This window comes from Crinia signifera, chromosome 2, assembly GCF_055691185.1.
Source record: "Crinia signifera chromosome 2, ASM5569118v1, whole genome shotgun sequence".
Classification (NCBI taxonomy): Eukaryota; Metazoa; Chordata; class Amphibia; order Anura; family Myobatrachidae; genus Crinia; species Crinia signifera.
Window position 1 is genome coordinate 2,755,215 of NC_139218.1, and position 12,876 is coordinate 2,768,090.

General features: G+C 41.0%; 1 protein-coding gene across 1 annotated transcript in view; it reads left to right on the plus strand.

Annotated features, from left to right (window-relative positions):
• Nucleotides 1-8,260: 8,260 nt before the first annotated feature.
• VANGL1 (VANGL planar cell polarity protein 1) overlaps nucleotides 8,261-12,876 on the plus strand; it is a 53,526-nt gene continuing 48,910 nt past the window's right edge. The window contains exon 1 of the mRNA XM_083170916.1: nucleotides 8,261-8,304. Within this exon, the coding sequence (XP_083027042.1) occupies nucleotides 8,264-8,304 (41 nt within the window). The 5' untranslated portion in view covers nucleotides 8,261-8,263. The remainder of the gene's footprint in view (nucleotides 8,305-12,876) is intronic.

The window sequence follows — 12,876 nt, forward strand, 5'->3', positions numbered from 1 at the left end:
CCACTTAGCAGCCGTATTATCAGTACGGCTGCTTAGTACATCAGGAACCACCATTCTTTTGAATGGTGATTTCTGTCGTATTCTATCGATGGTGTAGACATTCGTATTTGTAAATACAAATACGAATGTTCCATCTTTAGGAATACGAATTGTTGTATTTTCGGGATTGTAAATCCTGAAAATACAATTTCGTAAAAAAAAGGTGTATTTCTGCCTACGAATACACCTTTTTTCTACTAATCCATTTTGGTAAATGTCCCCCAAAAACCGTGCTGCTGCTTATTAGGTCCCATTCCCTATCTGCCACTACAGGAATACAGATAAAGAATTACTTTCATTCAATCCTTTCGGGGCAATAGTGTCCAATTTTGCTATCCACCTTGCTTCTCTTTGGAGGAGGGCACGCCCTCTGTTACCCCCTCTCTCATTAGGTGGTTCCCAGTCAATAATCATATACTGTAGTGAGGAGATCTGGTGTCCTTCCTTCACAAAGTGAACAGCGAAAGGTTTGTCAGAGGTCCCGGTTTTATAGGCTAATCGTATTGATGATCTATGTTGTGTCATCCTTTTGCGGAAAGTGCAAATTGTTTTGCCAACATATAGATACCCACATGGGCACTTCAAATAATATATTACAAGGTCCATCATGCAGGTCAAACGATGTCTTAGTTCAATCTTTCTACCACTGTGCGGGTGATTGAATGACCGGCCAGTAATCAATGCTCGACAGGTCGCACATCCGAGACATTTAAAGCAACCCCGCTGCTGAGATAGCCATGTAGGTTTAGATGGCCCTTTTGTGTGGGACATGTTAGGTCTCCGTCCCCGGCGTACACTTAAGAGGTGGCTTTTTATCCATCTTTGCAAATGAAGGATCGGAAGAGAATATGTGCCAATTCTTTTTGACACATTTTTGTATCTCTTTTAATGAGGTGTCACATTGTACACCTAGTACCATATTAGGTGTTTCTCTCTTGCGGATCCCCTCTTTCAAGTTGGTAGCGTTTTTCAGTCGGGCTTTATTTAAACAATTGATGATGTCCTGCCTCTTGTACCCACGTTCTTTGAACCTTAGACAACAATCCTGTAGCTGCTCCTCTGCTTTCTCTTTATTGGAATTATTGCGCAATATACGAAGAAACTGGGATATAGGTAATTTGGACTTGAGTGCCTCAGGACAATGACTTGTAGCCCACAACATGGTGTTGCGGTCAGTTGGCTTGCGGTATAATGTATACCCAAGTCTATCCTGATTTTTATAAACAGTAACATCTACGAAGTTAATCGATGTTTCACTTATCTCAGAGGTGAACCTAATAGGGTTGTCCAGTGAGTTAAGATGTGTAACCATATCATTAAAAGACTCAACACTGCCCAACCATAGCAGAATCACGTCATCAATGAATCTCTTGTAATACAAAATCTGGGGACCATAACTTGACAGTATGTGCTCATTTTCATATTGCTGCATAAATATATTAGAATAAGCTGGCGCTAAATTCGACCCCATAGCGGTCCCCGAGTTCTAGATGTAGTAACCACCCTGATAGAGAAAGTGATTACTACGAAGGACCATGCCCAAAAGTTTGAGCATGAATCCAACCGTTGGGCCACTATAGGGTCCCTTCAGCAGTTTATCCTCAACAACCTGGATTCCCATGTCATGGGGTATTACGGTATATACCGAGCTAACATCCAATGATGCTAGCTTACATGTAACAGGGATATTAGTTCGTTTTTTGATATCACTCAAAAAATGACCAGTATCGCGAAGATAACTTTTATCATTAATCACAAAAGGCTGTAAAAAGAAATCAAGAAATTGGGCTATTGGTTGCAAAATAGATCCACGTGCAGAAATTATAGGTCGACTGGGAGGGTCGACCAATGATTCATACACTTTAGGAAGTAGATAAAATGAAAGGACATAAAGGATAATCAGTCGTCAGGTAATCATATACATTATCATCTATCCATGAATTAGTATGTCCAATTTTCAATGTCTCATCCACCTCACGTTTATTTCTAGGCATCGGATTAAAATTAAGTTTTGAATATGTTTTTTCATCAGACAATTGGCTTCTAACCTCCAAATCATATTTAGTAGAATCCAGAATAACTACAGCCCCGCCCTTGTCTGCATTACGTCTAGTAATGGAGGTGTTATTTGTCAGTGATGTTAGTGCCTCACGTTCATTTTTTCTTCGATTGTCATAAGGTCTGGTATGTTTATCATTTTCCATTACCTCATGATTAACCATCCTTAAAAAATTCTTAATGCTGGTAATACTAGAGGGTGGGTCAAAAGTACTTCGGTTTTTAAACAAACTAATAGGCATAGCTGGAGTCGAAGTATCTCTGTTGTCAAAGAACTCCCTTAATCGCAATTTGCGACCCATCTTATGGAGACCATCTAAAGGGGTCCAGTTTGTTAGTGGGTACAAAAGACAGAGATTCCTCAGACTCAGTGAGCTGGTGTGATGATAAATTGAAAATTAATTCCCTTTTTTGCCTCTTTTGTTTTTGTTCTTTTCTCGAGATCCTCTCCCTCCTTGTGTGGGGTCTTCTATTAGATCTTTGCCAAACATTCTTGATCTCGTACCTGGGCCTAAAAAAGCTCCCGATGGTGGTCTATTATCGGAAAATTCTCTATCAGATGACTAGTGTAATTTAAGCCCGATTGATTTGTTCTCATTCGCCCCTGCCTTCTAGCAAAATATTTCTGTCGTGGGGATTCCCCAAATAGCCAGCGATACACTCCATGGTGTTTAGGCCAGTATTCAATGCCTCTGATTCGCCGTATTTTCTGGCGAATCAGGCAATTCCCCGGGTTTACAGTGAATTTTCTCACACAAAAAAACAATTCGCCCTATTCAATGAACAGAATCCGCTGCAAATGAAGAGCGAATGACTGGCGATTCGCCATTTGCGATTCGCCACAATTCGCCAGTGCTTTTCAATGGGGTTTTTATAATCCATGTCGACACTTTCTAGTTTCTTTCGTTTGAAAGAAATCAGATCTGTCTGAAATTTCTCAATCTGGCTTTTTAATCTAGTCAACCAATCATCTGTCTTGTCATTTTTAAGGGCTGATACATGCTCATTTTCAGGTTTGGATTTCCAATCTAATCTTAGCCAGTTCTAATCCAACCTCCTCAATTACTAATATGAGGAGATCCATGGAGCATTTATTTAACACACCACACCACCGGACACAGAACGCTGGGTTCTTGCGCCCGATGGTGAGTGTGTTACTCATCCTAAAACCGCGTGGAATTTGTTTTTTTCTAAAGTATTCAGACAAAAATTGTCCGTGTAGCACTAATTCAATTTCATGCTTTTTAAGTCTCATTAGTTTATGGAAAATATCAGTAGGTGATTGATTAGGCAATTTATCGAAATCCAATCGATTAAATAATACTTTTTCAATCTCATCATCAGTTAAGCTGACTAAATGACTTTTCGCCTCACTTAGGAGGGCATCATCAAGTATACCCAGGCTGTGAGCCATATAGTATACCCAGGCTGTGAGCCATATAGTATACCCAGGCTGTGAGCCATATAGTATACCCAGGCTGTGAGCCATATAGTATACCCAGGCTGTGAGCCATATAGTATACCCAGGCTGTGAGCCATATAGTATACCCAGGCTGTGAGCCATATAGTATACCCAGGCTGTGAGCCATATAGTATACCCAGGCTGTGAGCCATATAGTATACCCAGGCTGTGAGCCATATAATATACCCAGGCTGTGAGCCATATAGTATACCCAGGCTGTGAGCCATATAGTATACCCAGGCTGTGAGCCATATAGTATACCCAGGCTGTGAGCCATATAGTATACCCAGGCTGTGAGCCATATAGTATACCCAGGCTGTGAGCCATATAGTATACCCAGGCTGTGAGCCATATAATATACCCAGGCTGTGAGCCATATAGTATACCCAGGCTGTGAGCCATATAGTATACCCAGGCTGTGAGCCATATAGTATACCCAGGCTGTGAGCCATATAGTATACCCAGGCTGTGAGCCATATAGTATACCCAGGCTGTGAGCCATATATAATGAGCACACATTGTGTAGTCGCAGCAGCACTGATTAAATGTACTATACAAAAAATATACTAAACCAAAAAAATACACCATAGATAAAGGTTTTCTTTTATCTTTTTGTATTTTGGTATAGGTGTGTTGGCACTTAAAATTTCATGTATTAAGCTGTCTACAAGTCTTGTAAAAGGCTCGGATTTGAGCCGAAACGTTGACCACATGTGGTAGCGGGATTGAGAAATAAAATGCAATTTTAAAATTATCTTCAGTCTGGAGAGTGACCTCATTATGTACCCACGTTTATCTATCTATCTATCTATCTATCTATCTATCTATCTATCTATCTATCTATCTATCTATATATATATCTATATATATATATCTATATATATATCTATATCTAGTGATCCAACAGGCATGCAATTTATGGCTTTAGAGCAAATTAAGCTAGATATAAGAGGAGGCAATAAAGACAAATTGCTCCTCAAACGTGAGTCGTATTGGATATACGCTCTAAATGCACTAAGTCCTGTCGGTCTTAACGAAGGTTTGGAAATTGCTCCCTTTTTGAATTGAATGATTTCCTCATGTGTATGCCCCTTTTTTTTCTGTATCTGGTATTGCGCTGACTCATTTCTGATCTTAGCTATTGCCGCATGTGTATGCATCTTGAATACAATCTTGGCTTTTTGTGTTTTTATATACTCATTTTTAGCTATTGCCGCATGTGTATGCGCATTGAATACAATCTTGGCTTCTCTATCAATTAGTCTTGTGTACTCATGGAGTGTTTATCTTAATGTAATTTATTTATCAGGGTTCTTTATACAATGTGTTCTCTTTTTTACTACTTTTTATAAACTAAATTTTTATCTATGAAATTTTTATCTAATTATGTACATGATTAGTACTTTTTAAAGAAATGTAGTACAGTTAAACTTGACTGTTTATTTTATGCCCAGCACGGCACTATATGTCTTATAGCTTTAAAGCTATTGCAGAGTTTGCACATGTGAATCTGCTTATTTCTAATTAGCTGTGTGAGTGGGTATAAGGAGGCGGTGAGCCAGTGCTAGGCCAGCCCTCTGACGAAGTTGATACGAAACGCGTAGGGGCGTGGCCTAGCACAGGAGAACACCACCACTTGCTGTTTTGCTGTATGTCCGGGAACGGAGGTAACCGGCTCCAGTCTGTGGGTGCTTGCATGCACCACTCATAAGCTGTTTGACCGCGGTGATTAAGAACCGCCACCGTTGGTACGTTTACCCATTCCTATGTTTCATGTTTTTATATGTCTGAATAAATTTTCAAAAAAAACGACATTTATGCACTATGAAGCGCCCGTCTTTATTTCTCTAGAAATCTCTTACCTGCTGGATACAGGTTCATTTGCCCCATGAGAGACGGAGCAGCTGGGACCAATATCCTAAGTGCCTTTACAGACTATCCTAATTGAAGGATTGGACGATTTGTTGGACACTGCAAGGTTTTTCTGGACTTATTATTACAGCGCATTGTTCTTTTTCTTTTGCATATATATATATATATATACACACACACACTTAACCTCTTCACCTTGGCGGAGAAGCTGCACTCAGGATTTGTTGCATGGAAAAAAGTTTATTCACAAATGCAGCATGGTAGATGTGTCTGCTGAGGTGGGGAGGTAAGTGCACTTATTGGATTATTTATGGACTCTGCACCTTACTTGTGTGCCATCCTATACCTTGGAATATATATATATATATATATATATATATATATATATATATACAACACAATAGTGTCTTCAGCGCCCTTGGTTAGTAATGTCCATACAATATAATATACAGTGATTATAAAATGATATTAAAAATAATTAGATACAATTCATAGGTGGTTCTTTTGAAGAAATTTTTCTTTTATTTTTCAAAAAGCGCGATCAATACCCAACGCGTTTCGCCTCGTTAAGAGGCTTCATCAGGGGTTTGTGATCTTTTTTCTTTATAAACTCTAGTATCTAGTACCCATCAGAATCAGGTCAGATTTTAATTGCAAACAGATAGGAAATTTCTGTTGATGGCCCCAGAATATTTTTACTGGATGGTAGAACCTTATTAAAATATGAGCCCCATGTATGATGTAATTTTTCGGAAGAAATGTATCTACAAGAATACCTCCTAGAATTAGTATTGGGTCATATTCAATGGTATAATAGACTTTTCGGAAGAAATGTATCTACAAGAATACCTCCTAGAATTAGTATTGGGTCATATTCAATGGTATAATAGACTTTTGTTCCGTAGAATTAATTGTCACGGGCCAAAAAAACTCTCAAATAATTCACCTTGTATTTTGAGAACACTCCTTTTAGTATAGGGACATGTGCTCTCCTAGGGATCCAGCCAGCAAGAGGATCTTGGATCCCTAGGAGAGCACATGTCCCTATACTAAAAGGAGTGTTCTCAAAATACAAGGTGAATTATTTGAGAGTTTTTTTGGCCCGTGACAATTAATTCTACGGAACAAAAGTCTATTATACCATTGAATATGACCCAATACTAATTCTAGGAGGTATTCTTGTAGATACATTTCTTCCGAAAAATTACATCATACATGGGGCTCATATTTTAATAAGGTTCTCCAGTAAAAATATTCTGGGGCCATCAACAGAAATTTCCTATCTGTTTGCAATTAAAATCTGACCTGATTCTGATGGGTACTAGATACTAGAGTTTATAAAGAAAAAAGATCACAAACCCCTGATGAAGCCTCTTAACGAGGCGAAACGCGTTGGGTATTGATCGCGCTTTTTGAAAAATAAAAGAAAAATTTCTTCAAAAGAACCACCTATGAATTGTATTTAATTATTTTTAATATCATTTTATAATCACTGTATATTATATTGTATGGACATTACTAACCAAGGGCGCTGAAGACACTATTGTGTTGTGTATTGTAGGTATTTTCAGTCCCAGCTAGTAGGGGTCTGAGTGTCAACAGCGACCGATTTTATAAATTAAAATTAAATTGAAAATAAATAGCGCAATTTCAGAGATTTTGGGTTGTGATATATATATATATATTTGGGAGGATATGGAGAGAACACAGGCGCCAGACCAAAGTTGTATAATAAAGGCTTATATAACCAATTTATACCAATAACACAATTTCAATTAAAAAAAAACATTTTAATTTATAGTCAAGATAAACACAATGTATAAAAAAGGATTTGTAAAAATTGGACAGTATAAATAAGTATATAAAAAAACCAGCACAATTAATATAAAAGGGTAGCGGGTAGGTGGGGCATGGGAACAACAGGTTATAAGGTAAATGGATACGAGTGGATATCTTTCTAAGCGTAGAAATTCTCAAATAGAGCACATAAGTCAAAGACCATAGTTCTTAGTACTTAGCTCATGAGAAGGAGGGATAGTATTGTCCTTTAAGGGTTCGTGGAGCAGAGCACTGGTTCCACGGCTGGTTAGCAAAGAGGATTGGAGGAATAGTCCCAACGCGTTTCGTCCACCTATGGACTTCTTCAAGGGTAGCAGGATATATATATATATATTTATATATATATATATATATATATGTAAGAATGAAGAGAAAGCGCACAATGAGCAAAATGTATAATTACTTTACAATAAAGATATACGCTCACATACACGTATTTAAGGTATGCCTTTCACTGTTTAAAGTTGTTACACTATTTTCACCTTGAAAAAGGAGCGCAAAAGCTCCGAAACGTTGGCGTGTTTTCGGTTGAATATACGTTTTTGGAAAGTTTCCCTGGAGTGCCGTGATTTACGTCATCAAGGGCACCGGGGTCCAGTGAACGCTTTGGGAGAGTGCCAAGCCGCCACATACAGTAGCTCACATACATTACAGTATGCCAGCATTTGGAGGTGGGATAACAATCACAGAGCCGCGTGCCGGTGCCAGCTGTAAGCACGTCCACACATTTTGCTCACTGTGCGCTTTCTCTTCATTCTTCCAAGTATCTGTGTTCTGGACCTTGGTAAGGGCCATTGGGAGAGCTGCACGCGCTAGGGAAACCCATGGCTGAGGACTCTTGCGCATGAGTATTTTTGTACATGTGTATATATATATATATATATATATATATATATATATGTGTGTGTGTGTGTTATGTTTTCTGGTTTGCCAATGTTGATCATATACTGTATATCGTCCTGACCTATCATATCTGTGTTTCCTCTGACAGGCATGGATGCCAAATTGTTTCACAGCAGACAAGGATCAGAGAGGTAAGCAATATCTCAAGCTGTTAGTTGTCACTTCCTCCTCTCCTTCTGTCATTTCCTCCTCTGCTGCTGTAACTTCCCCCTCTCCTGCTGTTGCTTCCTCCTCGGCTGCTGACACTTCCTCCTCTTTCTGCTTTTACTATCTCCTCACCTACTGTCACTTCCTCCTTCACTACTGTCACTTCCTCCTCTCTTGCTGTCACTTCCTGATCTCTCGCTGTCATTTACTCCTTCACTGATGTCACTTTCTATTTTCCTAATGTCACTTTCTCCTCTCCTGCTGTAATTTCCTCCATCACTGATGCCTCCTACTCTTTGCCTAATGTCACTTCCTTCTCTCCTGCTGTCACTTCCTCCTCAGCTGTTGTCACTTCCTCCTTCACTGCTGTTAATTCCTCCTTTATCGCTGTGACTTACTCACCTCCTACTGTCACTTCTTTCTGTGCTTCTGTCACTTCCTCCTTCGCCGCTGTCACTTCCTCTTATCCCATTGGCACTTCTTCCTTTCCTGCTGTTGTTTCCCTTTCTCCTGATGACAATTGCCCAATCTATTCATGAAGCAAAAAAGTGGAGAAGTGGCTTAGCTTTCAGGTAACATGTGTCAAGTGCATTCTATAAAAACTATACATAGCAGCTAATTGTTTGTCATAACAAAGTTCATGACTAGACCTCTTGGACACTCATTACCAGACCTTGGATTGTATCAGACCAGCCTCTATCCACTAATGCTTGGACACTCGTTACCAGACCTTGGATTGTATCAGACCAGCCTCTATCCACTAATGCTTGGACACCCATTACCGGACCTTGGATTGTATCAGACCAGCCTCTATCCATTTGTACTTGGACACTCATTACCGGACCTTGGATTGTATCTGACCAGCCTCTATCCACTAATGCTTGGACACTCATTACCGGACCTTGGATTGTATCTGACCAGCCTCTATCCACCAATGCTTGGACACTCATTACCAGACCTTGGATTGTATCAGACCAGCCTCTATCCACTAATGCTTGGACACCAGTTACCAGTCCTTGGATTGCATCTGACCAGCCTCTATCCATTTGTACTTGGACACTTGTCACCAGACCTTGGATTGTATCTGTCCTGCCTCTATCCACTAGTACCTGGACACCTGTTACCAGACCTTGGATTGTATCTGTCCTGCCTCTATCCACTAATGCTTGGACACCCATTACCAGACCTTGGATTGTATCAGACCAGCCTCTATCCACTAATGCTTGGACACCCATTACCGGACCTTGGATTGTATCTGACCAGCCTCTATCCACTAATGCTTGGACACCCATTACCAGACCTTGGATTGCATCTGACCAGCCTCTATCCATTTGTACTTGGACACTTGTCACCAGACCTTGGATTGTATCTGACCTGCCTCTATCCACTAGTACTTGGACACCCATTACCAAACCTTAGATTGTATCTGACCAGCCTCTATACATTAATACAGTGGTCAGGGAACTTGTCCTAATTACCCCACACAGTACATGTTTTGCTGGTAACCCAGCAGGTGCACAGGTGTACTAATTACTCACAGACACATTTTATAAGGTCCGCAGGTGGAGTTAATTATTTCACTTGTGATTCTGTGAGGAGACCTGCAAAACATGCGCTGTGTGGGGTAATGAGGACTGAGTTCCCTGACCACTGCATTAATACTTGGACACCCATTACCAGACCTTGGATTGTATCTGACCACCCTCTATCCATTAATACTTGGACACCCATTACTAGTCCTCGGATTTTATCTGACCTGCCTCTATCCACTAATACCTGGACACCCGTTACCAGACCTTGGATTGAATCTGAACTTCTCTATCCACTAGTACTTGGACCAGACCTTGGATTGTATCTGTCCTTCTCTATCCACTAATACCTGGACACCCGTTACCAGACCTTGGATTGTATCTGACCTTCTCTATCCACTAATACCTGGACACCCGTTACCAGACCTTGGATTGCATCTGACCTTCTCTATCCACTAATACCTGGACACCCGTTACCAGACCTTGGATTGAATCTAACCTTCTCTATCCACTAGTACTTGGACCAGACCTTGGATTGTATCTGACCTTCTCTATCCACTAGTACTTGGACCAGACCTTGGATTGTATCTGTCCTTCTCTATCCACTAATACCTGGACACCCGTTACCAGACCTTGGATTGAATCTGACCTTCTATATCCACTAGTACTTGGACCAAACCTTGGATTGTATCTGACCTTCTCTATCCACTAGCACTTGGACCAGACCTTGGATTGTATCTGACCTTCTCTATCCACTAATACCTGGACACCCATTACCAGACCTTGGATTGTATCTGACCAGCCTCTATCCATTAGTACTTGGACAATTGTCACCAAACCTTGGATTGTATCTGTCCTGCCTCTAACCACTAGTACTTGGACACCTGTTATCAGAGCTTGGATTGTATCTGATCTGCCTCTATCCATTAATACTTGGACACCAATTACCAGACCTTGGATTGTATCTGACCAGCCTCTATCCATTAATACTTGGACACCCGTTACCAGTCCTTGGATTTTATCTGACCTGCCTCTATCCACTAATACCTGGACACCCATTACCAGACCGTGGATTGTATCTGACATTCTCTATCCACTAATACTTGGACACCCATTACCAGACCTTGGATTGTATCTAACCTTCTCTATCCACTAATTCTTGGATATCTTTTACCAGACCTTGGATTGTATCTGACCTTCTCAATCCACTAGTACTTGGACCAGACCTTGGATTGTATCTGACCTTCTCTATCCACTAATACCTGGTCATCCATTACCAGACCTTGGATTGTATCTGACCAGCCTCTATCCATTAGTACTTGGACAATTGTCAACAAACCTTGGATTGTATCTGTCCTGCCTCTAACCACTAGTACTTGGACACCTGTTATCAGAGCTTGGATTGTATCTGATCTGCCTCTGTCCATTAATACTTGGACACCCATTACCAGGCCTTGGATTGTATCTGACCAGCCTCTATCCATTAATACTTGGACACCCGTTACCAGTCCTTGGATTTTAGCTGACCTGCCTCTATCCACTAATACCTGGACACCCGTTACCAGACCTTGGATTGTATCTGACCTTCTCTATCCACTAATACCTGGACACCCATTACCAGACCTTGGATTGTATCTGACCTTCTCTATCCACTTATACTTGGATATCTTTTACCAGACCTTGGATTGTATCTGACCTGCCTCTTTCTTGTCCATTATTATTTGATAACCGAACCAGACTTTGGATTGTATCTAAAAGGCTACCTGTCTGAAACCTCACCTCAGAAAGTGTCTGCTGTTTGGTGCTACCCTGCAATTTTTGGGGATTTTATATGAAGTCTCACTGTGCCTAATGCAGGGTTTGCAAAATAAATTGGCTACTATACAATCCCAGTTGGAGGATATGCAGAGGAGCACAATTACCCAGCACCTTGGTCTGAACCTGCAACCGCTGCTACAGAGCCAAATATCCAATACTCAGGGCCACATGTAATAGGGTGAGAGTTTCAGAAAGTGAGAGATTTTGGGAGAGTTTTCCCCTGTTTTTTAAAGCAGCAATCAATTACATGGCAAAATCAACCTGGTTTTGCAGAGTAATTGATTGCTGCTTTAAAAAAACAGGGGAAAACTCTCCCAAAATCTCTCACTTTCCGAAACTCTCACCCTATTACATTTGGCCCTCAATGTTTCTTGAGTGTGGTAGTGTACTCAGACAATTTAATCCACCAAATGTGACCTAAAACTTATAATGATGCCATAGAAATATAGAAACATAGAATGTGATGGCAGATACTGTATGACCCACTTGGCCCATCTAGTTTGCCAATTTAGAAATGCCAGGAACCCAACTCCATAAACAGGGGGACAGAGGCCATGTTAAGCCACCCCAGAATGTTGTCACGCTATCACATCGCTGTGCCATGCTTGTTTGGTCCAGATAATGTCTGGAGGACTATGAGTGGGACTGGCTGAGAATGATGAGTGGGATTGGCTGAGAATGATGAGTGGGATTGGCTGAGAATGATGAGTGGGATTGGCTGAGAATGATGAGTGGGACTGGCTGAGAATGATGAGTGGGACTGGCTGAGAATGATGAGTGGGATTGGCTGAGAATGATGAGTGGGACTGGCTGAGAATGATGAGTGGGATTGGCTGAGAATGATGAGTGGGATTGGCTGAGAATGATGAGTGGGATTGGCTGAGAATGATGAGTGGGACTGGCTGAGAATGATGAGTGGGATTGGCTGAGAATGATGAGTGGGACTGGCTAAGAAGATGAGTGGGACTGGCTGAGTATGATGAGTGGGACTGGCTGAGTATGATGAGTGGGACTGGCTGAGAATGATGAGTGGGATTGGCTGAGAATGATGAGTAGGACTGGCTGAGAATGATGAGTGGGATTGGCTGAGGATGATGAGTGGGATTGGCTGAGGATGATGAGTGGGTTTGGCTGAGAATGATGAGTGGGACTGGCTGAGAATGATGAGTGGGATTGGCTGAGAATGATGAGTGGGACTGGCTGAGAATG